This window comes from Peromyscus maniculatus, chromosome X (assembly GCF_049852395.1).
Source record: "Peromyscus maniculatus bairdii isolate BWxNUB_F1_BW_parent chromosome X, HU_Pman_BW_mat_3.1, whole genome shotgun sequence".
Lineage (NCBI taxonomy): Eukaryota > Metazoa > Chordata > Mammalia > Rodentia > Cricetidae > Peromyscus > Peromyscus maniculatus.
In genome coordinates, this window is record NC_134875.1 from 38412309 (window position 1) to 38432512 (window position 20204).

The 20204-nt window shown below is 41.6% G+C and overlaps 1 protein-coding gene across 2 annotated transcripts; it reads left to right on the plus strand.

Annotated features, from left to right (window-relative positions):
• The first annotated feature begins 772 nt into the window (after nucleotides 1-772).
• Nucleotides 773-16044, plus strand: Nkrf (NFKB repressing factor). 2 transcript variants are annotated; one of them, XM_076562972.1, is made up of 4 exons: nucleotides 1397-1496; nucleotides 6560-6661; nucleotides 12254-12384; nucleotides 13560-16044. In XM_076562972.1, exons 3-4 carry the CDS (start codon nucleotides 12270-12272, stop codon nucleotides 15515-15517), a joined length of 2073 nt encoding a protein of 690 aa, XP_076419087.1. In that variant the 5' UTR covers nucleotides 1397-1496; nucleotides 6560-6661; nucleotides 12254-12269; the 3' UTR covers nucleotides 15518-16044. The 2 variants fall into 2 exon arrangements, with proteins under 2 accessions (XP_006993669.2, XP_076419087.1); XM_006993607.4 differs by lacking the exon at nucleotides 6560-6661 and having other exon boundaries at nucleotides 773-1496.
• The last annotated feature ends 4160 nt before the right edge of the window (nucleotides 16045-20204 follow it).

The window sequence follows — 20204 nt, forward strand, 5'->3', positions numbered from 1 at the left end:
ATCTATGAAGGGTTAATTTTCATTACTGAGATTGTAATCTATATAGTGTTTTGGCCATTATGCTGCCCAGCAGCTTTTAATTAGTCTTTTGGCTCCTGAGTAAACTGAAATATAAGAGCATGATGATATACTTTGTAACCCTGGCACTTGGAAGATGCAGGCGGGAGGACAGAAGTTCAAGGTCACCCTTGGTATAGTGAATCGCAAGCTAGCCTGGGCTACATAAAACCCAGTGGAAGAAAAACAAAACCAAATTATATATATATATATTGACAGGACACAGAATTGTCTGCAGCCACGATCAGAAAAGTGTAAAAGGATCGGCTTGAGAAGAGACGCCGTTATTTTCTCTGCAACCACGCTTTCACAAGCAGCTCCAAAGCTGCCGGTGAACGGTGCGCTGATTTTTCAAGCTAGTCTCTGAAGAGGCTCCTCGGAGAGTTAACAGGAAAAACATGCCAAATCACCCAGAAACCTAAATCCCTTCCAAAGGCCACAGCCTCAGAATCGCGCCGCTTAGAAACCCAGGTAGAGGTAAAGCCAGCAGGCATCAGTGCCAACGAATCACCTGAGGACACCTTCCAGGGACACCATGGAATCACCGTGTTCAGGAACCTCCGAGAGCCAGTCTTCAGGTCCCTACCGGGAGTCCCCGCCTACCGCTGGTCACCAGAGTGCGTCAATGGAGAGAGTAATCGTCAGAGGAAGGGCAAAAAATGTCCATCACGCGAGATTTCGCGGCGGGATTTTGAAGTTGGAGACCGGCCGCGGCGCGTGCGCAGTGGCCTCACAGCCTCAGGGTGGCACGCGGGGAGGTAGGGTGAGAGACCTGAGCCGGGGATCCCAGCGTGCTGGTGCTTCTTCTATTTTTTTTTCTTGCTGCTCCTCTCTCAGTGTGTGGGTCTCGGGGTCCGAGGAGGCGCGGAGTAGCGGGGCTCAACTCCGCTGGCGCGTGCGCCCGGTATATGAGAAAGCCCTCACGTTCCCACACTAGTTGGAGCGGTGCGGCCAGCTTGGCGGCCAGGACCGCTGCGCCCCGTTTCCCCTGTGAGCGTAGCCCCCCAGGCACACACTCCCGTCCCCCCGCAAGACTTGGCCTCCAGCGTCCCTCACACAGACCCGCTCCTCCCCGCAGCCGCCTCGATTGCTCGCGGCGGCCACTTTGTTGGCTTCGTCCCTGGGGCGGGAAGTGGGGGGGTAGGACGACGTCCCCACTCTGAAGCGGAGAAGATGGCTGGAGGACGTCTGCTGCTGGGGGGTGACTTCCTGTCGCCGCCGCCGCCGCCCCCCCTCCCGCCGCCGCCGCTGCCGCCCCTCCCGCCGCCCCCGCCCGAGCCAGTGCTGGAGCAGTGGCGCTATAGCCACGAAAGTGACTGGCATTGGGCTCTGCGGCGGAGCTTCATCTGTCGGCACCTGCACAGCTACCCCGGGGCTGCGCTCGACCAGCTCCTCGCGCTCTCCGCCGCCTGGACCAACCACGTTTTCCTGGGCTGCAGGTGAGGATGGTGTGGAGAGCTCGAGTTAGGGACGAGGACCGGAGACGGGGGATGAGGGGTCGGCTCGGGGGATGAGGGTGAGAGGCGGAGGATGGAGTTTGGATTACGCCCAGCCCAAGGGAAGGAGAGGGGCAGCAAAGGTGGTCCAGATAGGAACAGGGGCGGGATGCGGGTGATAGCTTGGAGGCTTGAGATCTGAAGATTTTGCTAGAGGACACGGAGAAGCTTCACTAGTGATGGAGGGGTGGGGTGGGCGTCCGTGGTGGCAGGCAATGACATGACAGCACATGAGGGCACAGAGATGCCCCTCTAGGACCAGAGATGGAGATTAGGTGGCTCCTGGAAGAGAATTATTGAGAGTTAGTCGTGGTGATTGGTGATAAATAGCAGAACCTCAGAACTGCATAGGGTCTTCCCAAGGATGCGGCATCCGCAGAGGATATTCCATGGGGCTTCAGGGAGTGGACAAGGAACTCCGCAGCTTTAATCCTAGTCTCTTGGCCACTCTCTTCTTCCATGTCCATTAGATTAAACACTCTCCTCTCCTTGCAGCCCCCCAGCCAGGTCTTGCAGTCTTCTCCTGGGGAGGCGGTGTGTATCAGGTCTCTGAGCTGCAGTGTCGGGCTTGCTTGTAGATTTGCGCATAATGTACTCAAACAAAGAAATGGGTCTATCTGCTGTGAAAATACATTGCCCTCTTTTCACCTTCAATGTGATAAGAAGAATTAACATTTGGCCTCTGTGTGAGGTTGGAGGGGTGTATATGTGTCTTTCTCTGTTTCCTCCTTTCCTAGAACCTGGTGGCTTCTGAACAGGCCTCTTGGAAAGCACTTTGCGTTCTGTGGAGACTGCAGTATGGTTCCAGCGCAGTTGTTTTTTTTTTTTTTTAAACAGGATGCTTGGGTCCTCTGTCCTTCAGAACCTCAGAATTGGCCTTATCCTAGACTAATTCCTTCAGTAGACTGGAAAACTTCTTCTTTTTTTTTTTTTTTTCCTGCCTAACAGCCAATTTGTTTTTATTAGGAAGATGAAAAATTCTGTAAAATGATCAGATTCAATCCAGCCAGATCAGTTCTAGGAATGACTGTAAACAACGCAGAAGAAATTGTCTGCTCTTACCTTATTAATTGTTGAAGGTGGCATCCTGTGTGAAACTTTGCTTTGCCCTGTCACAGAATTTTATTTTCTCTATCTTCTCTAAGTTAACATAATTTCTATCTCTAGAGATAATGATTATTTCACTGGAGGAACTGGTTGCTGCTGGGAAAGCCTCAACAACTAATCATCAGATAAATTTAATTTACCTAACAATGTTATTCTTGCATGTAAAAGGGTACCTTTATCTTACAATCCTAAATCTTAATACCACAAAGGGCTACAGGGAATCAAAATCCTAAAACATCTTTAATAGGGGAGGATAAGCATCCTTTGTGTTCAAAACTAAACTTACCTTCCTGCTAGAATGCAAGTTTGGGGGGGTGGGTAGGACTTTACTATTGTTCATATTTACATCTTTGTCTTCAGTGCCTAGAAGAAATCTTTACAATATTCTATTTTAGCATAATAGCTGCTCAGTAAATGTCTGAGGAGTGGTAGATGTATACAGATTTGTAGTATATAGCATATTTTCAACATTTCCCATCTTGTATTAACCACCCTAGAGGTTAGAAGGTATGTCCCTTTTACAGCTATATCAATGAAGGCCAAGAAGTTAAGTTACTGTGCAAGGTCTCACAACTATTTCCGGTCTGATGCTCTTTCCATTGAGACACAGCTGCCATGTTTGGGAAGGATGGACCATAAACAAAAGCAAGTAACTGACAGAAGTCAAATCTCTAAATCTCAGGCTTATATCCCAAGAATAGCAGCTTCATGCATAACTAGGGTATGAACACAAACCAAGCCAATGGTAGTTGGCCTTAAAAGCTCAAGGACCCAGGGTGTGTGGGTGTGTATCTGCAAATCCTTTGTGTAGAAGTCTGTGTGTTGCAGTATACCTACATCACTACAACAATTACCATAGAGTTATGAAATAGATGAACTGAAAAGCAGTGTTTGCATTATATCTGATTATTGGACATAGAAGAATGGGAAGAACCCAAGGGAACTTTGGAAGTTAGTAACTATGTGGTCTTCACTGTAGGTAGGCTTTGTTAGCTCTCTTCTTGAGTGCATAAAATCTACGTTCTCAAAGTTAGCAGGGTTCTTGTTTTATGTGACAGATTGCTCTTTTCTCAGGTAAATTGTAGGAATGTGGTAGCACAGTCCTTTGTAAACTCAAATTGTTAATTAGTTGTTCAAGGGATTCTATTTGATTAGGAGCTGGGATAAAAGGAATATCTAAAAATTCTACCATTTAGCACAGGAAGAACTCATGTGCCAGGGATGCAGAGCACAGAGCACGTTTCATTCCTTTTGGTGATAGTGGCCATTTCCATGGAACAGATTTGAGAGAGGGAGAGAGAGAGAGACAGAGAGAGAGAGGCTATGTGGTGGGTACCCTTGACTGTGAGGCCAGAGATCCTTGTTGGGTGTCACCTCTGATCACTCTCTACCTATCTGTGTGAGACAAATTCATGGAATCTAAAGCTCACCAATTAGCTTAGACTGACTGGCTTCTGAGCCTCTGGGATCTGTCTGTCTCCTCTATGAACAGTATGATTACAGACAGTGCAGTGTTTCACCTTGCCCTAGTTTTACATGGATGCTGGGGATTAAAACTCAGGTCCTCTTCTGTAGCAAGCATTGAATCATCTCCCCAGCACTTGAATATCTTCTTGACTCTGTAATTGTGGTTCTTACACATAAGCATGCATCAGAACACACGTTTTGAGATACTGCATGTGGTAGCATGAGACTTTAATATTAGTACCCAGGACCTGAGACTGAAACAGGATGTTGAGTTTAGGGCTTACCTGGACTATATAAGGAAACCCTGTCTAAAATAATAACATTAACAATAATAATCACCTGTTAGGTTTATTAAAAGACAGGTTCCTGGACCCCTACTCAAAGTCTTCCAAATCAGAAGATGTGAGAAGGGGCCTCAAAATTTTTATTTCTGTCAGGTTACCAGATGATGCTGATATTTTGATTTGAGGACCAGAGTGTGAGAAGTTGTACTTTATAGGATAAATAAAGTGATGTTTTGCAATCTACTTTTTTTTGAGACAGGGTCTCATGCAGCCCAGACTGTCCTTGAACTTGCCATATAGCTGAGGATGATCTGAAAGTTCTGCTTTTCCTGCCTCTACCTCCTGAGTGCTGAGATCACAGGGTGTACTACCATGTTCGGTTTTATCTGGTACTGAGGATTGAACCTAGGGCTTCATGAATGCTAGGCAAGCACTCTGTCAATTGACCTATGTCTCCAGCCCTCCACTCTACTTTTTAATAATCTCTCCTCGCTGTTCAAGCAACCAAGAATCTCAAAGAACTTTCCCTTCACTTTTTCTGTTTTATAAAAGTAAGCAGCCTATCAAGTAATGTTGCTGGATGTGATGGCTCATTCCTGTAATCCCAGCACTTAGTGTGGGACAGGAAGAATTTTCCGATAAATTTCTAAAACAGTTTCAAAACATTAGTCTTGTGGCTAATGAAAACTTACTATAGTCTTTTGATCAACTACATATATGACACTTAAATAATTATGCATATGAAGACCTAGGGTGTCTGCAGTTTTTACTTACAGATTATAGCAAGTGTTTTCTATTTATTTGTTTTGCAGGACTGAGTGTAGAACTTATAGTCTCATGCATGCTAGCCAAAAAAACTATACCACCAAGATCCACCCACAGCCATTTAAGAAGACACAGTGTCTAGATTATCTGGAATATTCAGTTTTCCAGTCTTTTTTTTTCTGTTTGTTTGAGACAGGGTTTCTCTGTGTAGCTTTTGGAGCCTGTCCTGGAACTCGCTCTGTTAACAGACTGACCTCGAACTCACAGAGATCCACCTGCCTCTGCCTCCTGAGTGCTGGGATTAAAGGCAGGCGCCACCACCACCTGGCTCAGTTTTCCAGTCTTGATCCATAGGATTTAGAAGCAGAGTTCTGGCATACAAACCCTGGCTTGCTTATCTTTGTTAACACATTATTAGAGAAATGACATGAAATCAGCTCAGCTACCTTGACTTCTTTTCCTCGATACAGTCTAGAGAGTTTGGAGGGTAGATTCCAGGTAGATATATATTGTGAAACTTAACGTTGCACATAGGTACACAAGTCACTAAGGAAGTGGGAGTGAGGGGTGGGGATTTTGAAAATTCACCTCTAATTTATACATAGATTATTAACTTGAACCATTAAATATCTCGTAAGTAGTTTTGAATGTCGAATTTTGTATTTTGAAGCCCTAATTTTTGTCTGTCTGTTTGTCTGTCTGTCTTTCTCTCTGTCTCTTTCTTTCTCCCTCTCCCCCTTCTCCCAAGACAGGGTCTCACTCTATAGCCTGGCTGTTCTGGAACTCACTACGTAGATCAGGATGACCTTGATTTCACAGAGATCCACCTGCCTCTGCCTCTTTTGTTGTTGTACTTTTTGTTTGTTTATTCCAGACAGGGTTTCCCTGTGTAGCCTTGGCTGTCCTGGAACTCACTCTGTAGATCAGGCTGGCCTCATTCACAGAGAACCACCTGCCTTTGCCTTCCAAATGCTGGGACTAACGGTATGCACCACCACCGCCTGACTCTGCCTCCGCCTCTTACGTGTTGAGATTAACTGGAGAGTTGGCTCAGAGGTTAAGAGCATGTGTTGTTGTTGCAAAGGACCCAAGTTTGATTCCCAGCACCCACATGGAGGTTTACCACTTCCTCAGGCATCAGGCATGCATGTGGTGCACAGCCATACATGCAGGCAAAACACTCATACACATGAAATTAATAATTAATAATAATATAGTAGCATGTGCCACTACATCCAGCTTTTAAGTTTCTAATCTCAGCATTTTAATTTAGATTTAGTAGAGCTATTTAATATATTTGCAAATAACTTATAAACATCTATTATCGAATATTTACTAAATTTCAGGTGCCATTGTGTATAATGATTTATGTTTCTCTTGTAGCTGTGCACATAGATGCAACTGTCTTGTAACCAAGACTGTGATAGCTATGAAGAAGAGTATGCTGCCCATTATAAATCATCTTTTAATAATATGCTAGACATGGTAGGTGAGTTGAAGAACGTCCTGCTTTCCAAAAGCTTGATAAACTATGTAAAGAACTTTAAGACCTGTTGCAATTCTGTGGTATTAACAGCCAAACATGTAATCTAATGGGCATATAAATATGTGATATGTGTGCATTTAAAAATTATACTTGGCTTGCCTTAATGATATTTTATGTCATATTCCATAATACAGAACATTGTGTAGCCATTAAAACCCATATGGTAGCAGGCTGGGGACTATAACTCAGTGGTAGAATCTTTGCCTGGAATGCTCAAGTCTATGAGTTCAATTTTCAGCATGGTAAAACCAAAATAGAATCGGTGTGATAGCAGCATAAAGAGAACTCTTGTCATAGATAGCAGATCAACACAGACAATCATTTGGTGATGGGAGGGCATAGAAAACAAACAGAATATAAAATAACCCCTTAAATGATACTGAAGTTATCACTGGTTGAGATGTGAAGTTTTTCTTCATTGGTTTTCTTTAGAGTTTAAGGTATCATTTTTAATGCATTATGGAAAGTGCATTATGGAAAGTCACTATGGAAGAGTGCAATAACTTGACCTTTATCCTTGGATGGGTATTCGGATAATTTTAGGACTAGAAATAGAATTCTAGTGATCTTAAACAAGACTAAAATTTTTGCTTTGTATTTTGACTAGTCAAGCATTAGATAACATGATGGTCTTTCCATTCTTATTTAAGCTTGCTGGGCTTCTTTTGTATTATGACTTCCTAATAAAGGACAGAATCTGGCTGTGTTGGCAACCTACGCAAGGGTTTATTTTTATAGCCTCTAGGAGATGGTGAATTCTGTAGCAGTTGTAATGAATAGGGAGCAATAAATAGGAACAATAATTACCGAAGCTGGAAGAAACTTGAGAGACAAGTGAATATGAATGGAGGGAGCCCTAGGTATATCCTTCATGTGCATCATATGGCATGTGCACCATTTTCAGTTATACTGCATATTCAGAGTCAGGCTCTGTTGAAGACCGAGAGAATTATGACTGGACCCAAGGCCAGTGGCTTGGTTGTACCACTAGTTTTTGCAAATGTGAGATTAGTGTTTTTAAAAAGCTGTGGACTTCGGACTAGATAGATGGATCAGTGGTTAAGAGCACTGTCTGCTCTTTCAGAGGACTTCGGTTCAGTTCCTAGCACCCAAATGGCATCTCACAAACTATCTATAACTCCAGTTCCAGGGGATTGGATACCCTCTCTGGCCCTTATGGACACCAGGCACACACATGGTACACAGACATATATGTAGGCAAAGCACCCATACACATAACATAATTTTTTTAAAGTAATGAATAAGTGTTTTTAAATTGTGTCACCTGATTTTCCTAGTCTTTATCTTCATCCCATACTTTAGAAATTGGACTCCCCACATCTGAAGGAAGTGATATGTAGAATGTATGATGCTTCACAATATCTTTTCTGATGCTCAGATAAGAGTAAATAACAATAGAATTACGCTTGATATTCAGGGACCGATGCTCGCTGTGATAGCAGTTGTCTGTAAGAAATTCAGGTTGTAACTAGCTTCCCATAATCTGTCAATAAAGACTACTAGCTTTTGATTTATGCTTTACAAGGAAAGCCATCTGATGGGTAGGTAGCCTACTGCACTGAAAATGCAAGATGTTAATCTTTAACTTCACAAGTATTCATGAAAAGCTGTGCTAGTTACTCAGTTTCAGGACTTTCTTCCCCAAATCCTGCCAGTTAGGCCAAGAAAGGCTCTGAAAATAGGAAGGGTAAGCAGGTGCTCATGATAACAAAACTTTGCTTGAGCTCATTTTTTAATTGCCATGCAGTAAAATTATGTTATCAAGAAGCTAATCTAGCCTGTTGTGGTCACACCTGTAATACCAGCACTCAGGAGGTTGAGATGGGAGGCTAGTCTGAGAGATACATATGACTTGTATATTGAGACCATCTCAAAACAGAAGATGGGGTGGGTGGGAGAAAACAATGACAAGAAAGCTTGCCACTAAGCTTGACAACCTGAGTTTGAGCCCCAGGACTCCCATGGTGGAAGGAAAGAACTAGTTCTCACAAGTGGTCCTCTGACCTCCATATGCACAATGCAGCACGTGTACAACCCCCTCCAGGCACATAAACAAGTGTCATAAAGCAAACACAGCCCAATAGTACTCTGTTGGTTTCCCTCAGTGATGATAAAATACTACAGTTAGAATAATGACATTGTCATCACCAGCAGATCTTACTCAGGGTCCTGCTTGTATGTTTGTATTTCATTCTGTAGCATTCATTATGTATAGTTTTTTTTTACTTGTGGTACTGATGAGGGAACCTAGATCCTCATGCATGCCAGGCAAGCACTCTATCACTGAGCGGTACCCCAAAACTGCATGTTGTTTTAATCCATCGCTGTAGTCAATATATTTCCTATTTCTGGGCAGGTGAGGTGAATCAGTGAGTAAAGGTGTTTGCCATCTAAGCCTGATGACCTAAGGTTGATGTCTGGAACCCACATGAAAGTGGAAGGAGAGAATGGCTCCAGAGTTGTTCTCTGACCGCCACATGGAGCAGGCACCACGGTGTGTGCAGTTACACACAGTTGTAATATGTTTTTAGAAGACCTTTAATACTCCCAATACTACAAAGATCCCGCCTATTGTTCTCTTAAAATAATTAGCAACCCCCCCCCACTCACTGTGACCTGTAGCTGTGGTTTCTGCCTTTCTGTTGCTATGTAGTTTCCCTGGTGTTTTTTTTTTTTTTTTTTTTTTGGTTTTTTTGGAGACAGGGTTTCTCTGTGTAGCTTTGCGCCTTTCCTGGAGCTCACTTGGTAGCCCAGACTGGCCTCGAACTCACAGAGATCCTCCTGGCTCTGCCTCCCGAGTGCTGGGATTAAAGGCGTGCGCCACCACCGCCCGGCTTCCCTGGTGTTTTGGTGGTTTTTGTACCAGAGTTTTAGCCATTCACCTGATTATGTATAGTTAGGCCTGAGCCGGTTTGAGTATTGATATACAAGTGTTTATATGAACGATGACTTTTCATTTCCTTGGGATAAATGCCCAAGAGTACAGTTGCTGGGTCATGTGACAATTAATGTTTAGTTTTATTAGAAACTGCCAAATTATTTTCTAGAGTAACTGTCATTTTAGAGTCTCGCCAACAATGTCTGAGAGATCCAGCTTCTCTGTATTTTTGCCAGCGTTTGGTGTCACCACTATTTTATTTTGGCCATTTTGATAGGTCAGTGATGTATTTCAGTTGCATTTTCCTGGTGGCTGATGGTGTTGAACATCCTTCTGTGTGTTCATTTACAGTGTGTCTGTACTTGGGGTGTGTGTGTGTGTGTGTGTGTGTGTGTGTGTGTGTGTGTGTGTGTGTGTGTGTACATGTACATTCATGTGTACAGATGAGTGCACCCATAGAAGCCAGAGTAGGATGTCAAGAGTCTTCCTTAGTTGTTCTTTATTGTTTTTTTTTTTGAGACAGGGTCTGTCACTGAACCCAGAGCTCACCATTTCAGCTAGGTTGGCTGGCTAACAGCTATGGTATCCACCTGTCTCTGCCCCACTGACTTTCGTGACCATGCCCAGCTTTTCCATACATGCTGGGAACTGAATCTGGGGCCTCCAGTTTATACAACAAGTATTCTTTGACCCACTGAGCTCTCCCCAGCTCCCCTTGTTCATTTGGAAGTTTGATTTTGTTGCTCTTGGGTTTGGAGCTAACAAGTTCTTGTCAAGTACCTGGTACACAAACATTTTCGCCCAGTCTGTAATTTGTCTTTTTTTTTTTTTTTTTTTTTTTTTTTTTTTTTTTTTTTGCAGCCTTTTAAGAGGATAAGATTTAATTCTGATTAGGTCTATTTTACCATTGTTTTCCTTTTTAAAGATTTATTTAGTTTATGTGTATGCATGTGTAGCTTGAATGTATGACTGTATCATGTGCGTTCTGGAAGTTCTGAAGTTCTGAATAGTTATGGACTGGTTCTGAAGTTATGGACGGTTGTTAACAGCCACGTGGGTGCTATGTATTGAACCTGGGTCCTTTATAAGAACAAGTGCTCTTAACTACCGAGCCATCCCTCCAGCCCACACTGCCCACACTGTTTCATAGTTTCAAAGTTTCATAGTTTACCACTTTATGTTTTGTAAAGTGAAGGTTAGGTTTACCTGCCTGGTTTTTACATATAGGTGCTCAGTTGTTGCAGAGACTTCCTCTGTGGGATTGTATTTGTCCCTTTGTCAACTACCAGTTTTGAATTATTTACGTGAGTCCATTTCTAGGTTCTTCCCTGTCTATACCTCACCAGTAGACTTCTTGTGCCTTGCAGGATGATAGTGGGCTATCATTTTACCTTAGCTAGCTGTAATGCTTCTGTAAATGATTTCCTTGGGGCTGGAGAGATGGTGTTCTTATTGATTTTTGAAGAGGAGTGCAGTTTGGTTCCCATTACGCACAACAGGCAGCTCACACCTATAATTCTAGTTCTAAGAGATCTGATGCCTCTGGACTCCCATGGCACCTGCACCCATGTATGCACACTTCCCCCATGAATACACACAACTAAAACTAAATCTTTAAAGGAGATTTTCTTTGGCAACACTTTGATTTTGAGATAAAATTTGAACAGGAAAATACAGGATAAGTACTTGCTTTCTCCCTTTAATATTTACTTGTCTAGAGAATAATGAGTTGATTCCTTCCATTCACCAATAATAGCTTTGTAAGTATTATGAACTAATAGATTTTAAACATATTTGATATATTTTAATTCACACTAGCTGTTGCTCCAATTATTGATACGCAAATTGGCTCGTGTTGCCAGGAGTTTATTCTGATTGGCTTCTGAGTCCATTTGGCACAACTCCTGTGACCTTTGACTGTCTCTTTGTTTGTAGGCCCAAGATCTCCCAGGCTCTTCTTAGACATTCCTGCCCCAGACTTGGAAGCATGCATTTCTCTGAGGAACATGATTTCTTTTCATGAGAAATGATAGCAGCTATAATTTGGATGTTAGCAACCCAGCTGTCCTTAACACTCAGTATTTTTGTAAACATATAAATGTAATTGTTTACATGTAATACATATATGAAAGAGAAAAATCATGAGTGTATAGCTAGATTTCCAGTTCACGTGTTAAAATGGTTTTGGTTAGAAATTATATCTGTATGTCTTTTAAAAATATTTATTTTTATGTATATGACTGTTTTTTGCCTACATATATGTCTGTGCACAACATGCATGCCTGTTGCCCACAGAGGCCAGAAGTGAGTGTTGTATACTCTGGAACAGGAATTATAGACAGCTGTAAACAGCCATGTGGGTGCTGGGAGTCAAACCTGGGTCCTCTGGAAGAGCATTCAGTGCTCTTATCTGATAAACCATCTCTGCAGTCTCTATGTATATTTTATGCAGAAAACCTTGCTCTTGATGCCTAATGATTAACTTAACTACTCATTCTATAGGTAAATATTTTAGGGCTGATTACCTTGCTAATAAATCCTGTGGGAGCAATGATAAAATACTCTCTCATTTAGAAGCATTTATAAGAATTATATCTATGCCTGTTTTAATGTACATTATATTAATTTATAGATACAGCCCACGCTTGATGGAAAAAATTCTTCAGATGGCCGAAGGTATTGATATTGGGGAGATGCCGTCATATGATCTGATGCTGCCCAAACCTTCCAAAGGCCAAAAACGCTACCTTTCAGCCTACGATGGTGAGTATAGCTTGTTTCTGGGAGGTGGGATTTGAAGAAGTGTGGCTTCTTAAAATGATATGAGTGTGGCATGTGGCTTCAGATAACACTGGTAGCATTGGATTCTGTGCAAAGATAAATGATTTTTGTGTTTTGTTTTGTTTTTATTTTGTTTTTGAGACAGAGTCTCTCTGTGTAGCCTTGGCTGTCCTGGAACCTACTTGGTAGACTAGGGTGGCCTTGAGTTCACAGATATCCACCTGCCTCTGCCTCCCAAGTGCTGGGATTAAAGGTGTGTGCCTTTCTTCCTGGCTCAGATAAGTAATTTCTAACTTACATACAATTTTTTGAGTATTCTAAAAAGAACTGGAAGTACAAAGTCCCACTATAATGCTATCCTTGAAGTCTATGCCATGGAACCTTCCTCTAAATAGAAGAGTCTTATTCTGAGATCATCTGAGCATCTGAGTAATTAGATATTCTTGGATAGGTCCAGATGGACCAGCTTTCTACTGAGGAATGCTATAGGGAAGAAGCACTAGTTTCTGGCATAGCTTTAGTAGTAGATCTCTGTGGCTTCAAATGTGGTGTCCCCCATTAATCATTAGTTCCAGTTGTTACCTGTTCTAGAAATCAAGGCAACAGCCTTTTGTGCAAGAAAAGTCAGAACTAAGGTTTTGGTTGAAAACTGTTTATTTTGATACTATAGTTACAACGGTGTACATCACTATCATAGAGTCACTCACCTCTGTCACAAAAGAGAAAGGTTTAGTAAGTGCCTCTGGTCCTCTAGCATTTCTGTTTCGTTAGAGTCATCTGGAGTTCTTCTGGGAACTCTGGAGCACAGGTGGTAAGAGCTTGTCCTAGCACATCCTTTCCGTAGAGGTGAAGAGTTCATTTCACTCGTGCTTTAGCTCACTTGTGATTTCATCTCCTAGTCATGCACGGCAGCAGCCTGCATACTTGATTTGATGAACTCTTTCCTATTAAGAGCCTTTCTTTATGCATGGGGGGAGAGGGAGCATCTCCCCTTATGGTTGAGTCTTATGGTGATATGAATCCCTTCACCCAAGTGACTAGGACAGACCTTGTACCAACAGTGCAGCTTTCAGATAATGCAGTTGGTGCTGTTTTCCTGCTTGGTTCTTTTGAAATATTCCCATTTTAATGAATTGTAAATTTCACTCATTCTATAGGTCAAAATCCTCCTAAAAAGCAAGCTGGTTCCAAATTCCATGTGAGACCTCGTTTTGAGCCTGTACATTTTGTAGCTAGTAGTTCAAAAGCTGAAAGACAGGAAGATCCTTATGGCCCTCAAACAAAAGAGGTAAATGGACGAACACATTTTGTCAACATGCCAAGAAACTTCTACCAAGATTATACTCAAGACTCTTTCAGTATACAAGATGGGAATTCTCGGTATTGTAATTCATCGGGATTTATTTTCACAAAAGAGCAGCCTATAAAATCCAACATGTATTTTGACAATGGGAACCCTGCCCCAAGCAGCACATCCCAGCAGGCAAACTGTCAGCCACCTCCAGAGCCTTCTCCTTCACAGATGTTTCCTGAGTCAGTGGTTGCTGAAAAACAGTATTTTATTGAAAAGTTAACAGCAACTATCTGGAAGAACCTTTCTAATCCAGAGATGACTTCTGGATCTGATAAAATTAATTATACCTATATGCTAACTCGCTGTATTCAGGCATGTAAGACAAATCCTGAGTATATATATGCTCCTTTAAAAGAAATTCCTCCTGCTGACATCCCCAAAAATAAAAAACTTCTCACAGATGGTTACGCTTGTGAAGTTAGATGCCAAAATATCTATCTAACTACAGGTTATGCAGGGAGCAAGAATGGGTCCAGGGATCGAGCTACTGAGCTAGCTGTAAAACTCTTACAGAAGCGGATTGAGGTTAGAGTTGTCCGGCGGAAATTCAAGCACGTAATTGGAGAGGACCTTGTTGTATGTCAGATTGGCATGCTTTCGTATGAATTTCCCCCAGCTCTGAAAGCACCAGAAGACCTGGTAGTACTGGGAAAGGATGCTTCGGGGCAGCCTATTTTTAATAGTTCTGCCAAACACTGGACCAATTTTGTCATTACAGAAAATGCAAACGATGCAATTGGCATCCTTAACAATTCTGCCTCGTTCAACAAAATGTCAATTGAGTACAAATATGAGATGATGCCAAATCGCACATGGCGGTGTCGAGTGTTCCTACAAGATCACTGCTTAGCTGAAGGTTTTGGAACCAAGAAAACAAGTAAACATGCAGCTGCTGATGAGGCTTTGAAGGTTCTTCAAAAAACACAACCCACTTATCCATCTGTCAAAAGTTCCCAGTGCCACTCAGGCTCTTCACCCAGAGGATCTGGAAAGAAGAAAGATATAAAAGATGTTGTAGTTTATGAGAATTCTTCCAATCCTGTGTGCACATTGAATGATACGGCTCAGTTTAACCGAATGACAGTTGAATATGTCTATGAAAGGATGACAGGTCTCCGCTGGAAATGCAAAGTGATTCTAGAAAGTGAAGTCATTGCAGAAGCAGTTGGGGTGAAGAAAAGTGTCAAATATGAAGCTGCTGGAGAAGCTGTAAAAACCCTCAAAAAGACCCAACCAACTGTCATTAACAACTTGAAGAAAGGGACTGTTGAAGATGTGATTTCCAGAAATGAAATTCAGGGCCGCTCAGCAGAAGAAGCTTACAAACAGCAAATCAAAGAAGATAACATAGGAAACCAACTGCTGAGAAAGATGGGTTGGACGGGTGGTGGTTTAGGTAAATCTGGTGAGGGCATACGGGAGCCTATCTCAGTCAAAGAGCAGCATAAGCGAGAAGGGCTTGGACTAGATGTAGAGAGGGTCAATAAAATTGCTAAGAGAGATATAGAACAGATCATCAGAAACTATGCCCGCTCTGAGAGCCACTCAGATTTGACCTTCTCCACAGAGCTGACCAATGACGAACGGAAGCAAATCCATCAGATTGCTCAGAAGTATGGCCTGAAGAGTAAGTCTCATGGGGTAGGCCACGATAGGTACCTGGTGGTAGGTAGAAAACGGCGGAAGGAAGACCTACTAGATCAACTCAAACAGGAAGGCCAAGTGGGACATTATGAGCTTGTCATGCCCCAAGCAAATTAAGATTTTACTAAGTTATCTTGTAAAGGTCACATGAGGCAGGTCTACAAATAAAAAAAAAGCCACATATTCTGGTTGACGAGTATTCATTCTTAAAATGTTTCACCTTGTTCGTTTCATATAGTGCTTTATTAGGTATTGGGACCTGGAGAGAACTCTGTCCACTTGTATTAGCTTAACCCAGCAGATGATATTGTTTGTGCAGTTACTGTTTGTGTCTTTCATATTGTTCTGTCCCTCAGATTCTAGTAGTTTGCACAAGCAAAATCACCCATCGAAGTGCAATTTCACTCTGAGGAAAACAATTCACATTATAAAGGGCATAGCACCGCACTCTGCAACAATATGTAAAGTCAATGGTGACTCTAATTCAACTGCAGCTACTTCCAGATTTAATTAAAATGTCAGGTCATTTTGTATTACCAATTTTCATCTTTGTGTGAAGCCAGTTATAGAACATTTAACAATAAATTGTGCTGTACATGTAAATGTCCTTACCAACTACTAAATGATGTAAAACTTTCTTAAAAGTAATTTTAGTGTGTGTTTATTTATAACTTCTGCCCTGTGATTTCCAGGATATTGGAAGTGATTTACTGTATCTTGTGATAGATGACTTTTAACACATTCTAGTCTTCATGCTGAGAGAGCACTACTTGAGAGAGATGTCAAAAAGTTTCCCAAAAGCCTTGATTCAGTGAGAAGAAAGGAAGCTTGAACTGTTTGTTCTTGGTGCCTTGCAGAGAGACTCAGAGCAACTCTCCATTGTAGCTTTCACACGGTCTGTGCACCACATCCAAGGCAACCACAGCTGTGGTAGAGCCTGGTAAAAGACTGAAGATACATTGGTGCTTTGATGAAAAGGTCAGTTGGCTGGTCCCTCTCTCAAAAAGCTTACTACGCCCCAAAGCCAACTTTGTAACATAATTAAAACTGCTATTTTCGCTTATTTCTGGAATGTAAAAATGTATAAATATAAAAGAGTTAGTGTATGCTTCCTGAATAAAAAAGGAGCCAAAGGTGATCAAAATGGTGGTGTGCTTCTTTCTGGAGAGCAGCCTAGTGGCAGCACTTGGGGTCTTTAGACAAAGGAACTAGTGGCTGCACGGAATATTTCAGTCAGAGCACACATGGATAATGTAATGATTTAGCAAATGGGAGCAGAGTCTGTCAGTCATCACATTTTTTGTTTACTTTGTGGTTTGTTTTTTTCTTGTATGCCAGCATTCTGGCTTATCAAGTAATCTTTGGCTGTTTATTTTTATGTGGTTTTATTGTATCTCAGATGAATCAGGTAAAACCTAGCAATAGGACAAATGAATATTGAAATGGATAGTTAAACAACTCCAGAGAAATGATGATTGATAAGGACTCTTAGGTTGTTTGCAATGTCCGTTAAAAAAAGATTTCTTTTTTTATAATGTGTGTGTGGGGGGGGAGTTACATGTATAGTGCATATGCCTATGGAGGCCAGAGGTGTCAGATGGAGCGGGCAATACAGGCACTTGTGAGCCTCCTGACATGGGTACTGGGAACTGAACTCGGCTCCTTTGGAAGAGCAGTATGTGCTCTTAACCGCTAAGCCAGCTCTTCAGCGCCCATTTGCAGGATCCATGTTTGGCTTGTAACTGGCCCACAATACATGGTAAATTCTTTTTTGCCTCCCTACTCCTTTTTCTTTTTTATGCTAAGAAGCGAGAGTAAAATGTGTATTTAAAAATATAGATTAGCTTTTATACGTGGACAGCTTAACTTACATGTGCCTGCATTGGGTAGCACAGCACAGCATCAGCTTTCCACTCTTTTTCCATACCATAGTGTATATACCTTATTAGTTTTGGTAGAAGAGGTATACATTTTATTTTGGTGTATAATACTTTAGCAAAAACAGAGAACTAGGGTAGAACTTTCATCGATTTTGTGATTATAACTATTTTTTTACCTGCAAAATTTACTCCGTCTTAGAAAGTTATGGTTCAGGTAGTTAGAACACTGTCTTTGGTGCTCTTGGTGACAAAAGATGGTTTTCAGGGATTATGATATTTGAAAACTTGGTTTGCTTCTCTCTTTACATGTCTTCCTCTCAAAATGTTTTTTTGTTTTGTTTTGTTTTAGAGGAAAATGGTAGGAAATCAGAAGTCATATTTGTTTATAAAAGCATCATGGAACAGATTAGTTACACTTAAGGATCTATGATAATTAGGTAAAGTATATAGGAATTGGGTTCCTGATTTTGGTGGGCCAGGTAACTTGGTAGAGTAGCTTTAGTATTAATGTGGAATTAAGGCAGAGTCACTAACTGCCTGAGAATAATGTGGAGAAACTAGGTTGACAGGAATGAGCTGCTGACAACCTTGCTGTTCCAGTTTCCAGTTTTCCCCTTATTTTGTCCTTGCATTTTCCTTAGAAATAAAAGACATTTTTAGCCCAGGAACTTTGCTATAAAACCTGACAGAATATGAGTGCTTCCAAGTTTTATTTATATTAAGTATAAGCCAAAATCTCTATATGCATATGTGCTTGTGCTCACAGAGCCACTTTTTAACACCCCCTCGATTGCAAAATTAATGGCAATATACATTCCATTGGGGTGCTTTTTTCTTTTTTAGTAGTATTCAGTGTGTTTACTTTGCTATGAGTAACCCTTGAAGTTGGTCCTAAATAAAGGACTCTTAATTACAACTTTGGTTCTTCAGCATACCCACTTCCTTACATAAGCAGGTGCAGAACTGAAAATTTGGATCTCAAAAAGGCACCTTGCAAATCTGCTTTAACTTTCTTGGAATTACATGCAGACAAGGCAGGCTGTGCTAAAAATTGTAAAGAAGAAAAAAGGGTAATTTGTATGAAATGTTCCGATGAGTGTCTAGGTAGCTTTGGCTGTGTCTATGTCAGCTTCATTGTTAAGGTTGTAAAAGGATTATCCCATGAGAAATTGGAGATGGTGTTTCTCAGGTGTACAAAATAAAATGTTACTAACTCGGCCTGTTCCAAGTCTCATCCTAAATTGTTCAAATGTTAACAGTATCAATATTTAAGGTGCCCAGCCAAAACGGAGTGGAAAAAGTTAATTCAAACAGCAAACAGAAATGGACTTGAAAGGCAAATATTAAGTGTATTTGATGACATCACTCCTAAGTGGAACAATGCAGTTAATGTGGTATTTAATAGTGTAGATTGAACTCTCCCACAATAAGGTTTAAGTACCCTTCAAGGATGACTGGGGTGCACGCATCTTTTCCTTCCAACTATTAAGACACAGCATGTCATTGTCATAGTCTCTTTTAAAGTGACATAGGTTGCTCCTCACAGGAGAGCTTACTTGCATTTCAACATGATGTCAGAAGATAGATGCCCTCACAAGCTTACACAGAATTTAAACATTTTATATAAATGTTGTAGTATTAAAGGTTTATTCATTTTTATGTATGTGTTGTGTGCTTGCCTGAGTGCAATACCCAAGGAGGCCCGAAGAGGCATCAGATTCCTCTAGTTTTGGAGTTACAGCAGTTGTAAGCAACCCAGTGTGGGTCCTGGGAACCGAAACAGGTCCTCTGGAAAAAGAGCAAGTGTTCTGAAACAATGAGCTGTCTTTCCAGTTGTCCCCCACCTCCCCATTATTTTCCTTTGAGATGTGAGTCTCATTATATAACTGCTTGGCCTGGAACTTGCTCTGTAGACCAGGTAGAAATCCATCTGCCTCCCAGATGCTGGAGTTAGAGGCCTACATAAACACACTCCACTAAGGTAGAGGGTTTTTTTTTTTTTTTTTTTTTTGGAGCTGAGGAGTGAACCCAGGGCCTTGCGCTTGCTAGGCAAGGGCTCTACCACTGAGCTAAATCCCCAACCCAAGCTAGAGGATTTTTTTTTGTTTTTGTTTTTTTCGAGACAGGGTTTCTCTGTGTAGTTTTGCGCCTTTCTTGGAACTCACTTGGTAGCCCAGGCTGGCCTCGAACTCACAGAGATCCTCCTGGCTCTGCCTCCCGAGTGCTGGGGGATTTTTTTTTGTTTTTGTTTTTGTTTTTTCGAGATAGGGTTTCTCTGTGTAGCTTTGCGCCTTTCCTAGAGCTTATTTGGTAGCCCAGGCTGGCTTCGAACTCACAGAGATCCGCCTGGCTCTGCCTCCCGAGTGCTGGGATTAAAGGCGTGCGCCACCAATGCCCGGCCTTTTTTTTTTTTGGCTAGAGGATTTTTAAGAGGTGGATTCTCAAGATAAACAAGTTAGAGCTTAGTCTCTGAGGATACTAGTAAAATATCTATCCATTTTTTTAAAAGATTTATTACATAATTACATATAGTGGTGTGCCTGCAGGCCAGAAGAGGGCACCATATTTCATTATAGATGGTTGTGAGCCACCATGTGTTACTGGGGATTGAACTCAAGTCCTCTGGAAGAGCAGTCGGTGCTCTTAACCTCTGAGCCATCTCTCCAGCCCCTCATTTTTTTTATAGCCTACAATGTATATTGAATAATTTATGTCAAAATGTTCGAAAAGCATTAACTCTGTGACTGCAAAGTTGAAAAAGGTTTTCTATAGTACTGTCTGTATTTCCAGAAAACATTTTTTTTTGCTTTTGTTGTACTTATTTTTAAAAGGGAAGATGAGAAAGGAAATCCCTAAAAAAATTAATAAAAATGTGAACTAAATTTTAAGGTTATTTTTTATTTACAACTTTTGAAAATGTACAG

Bases quoted from the DNA above. Each gene is read 5' to 3' on its own strand.
- Nkrf (XM_006993607.4), top strand. From the start codon at position 1,231: ATGGCTGGAGGACGTCTGCTGCTGGGGGGTGACTTCCTGTCGCCGCCG. The intron at 1,497-12,253 runs GTGAGGATGGTG...ATTAATTTATAG, and splicing joins CACGTTTTCCTGGGCTGCAG to ATACAGCCCACGCTTGATGG. The intron at 12,385-13,559 runs GTGAGTATAGCT...CTCATTCTATAG, and splicing joins CTACCTTTCAGCCTACGATG to GTCAAAATCCTCCTAAAAAG.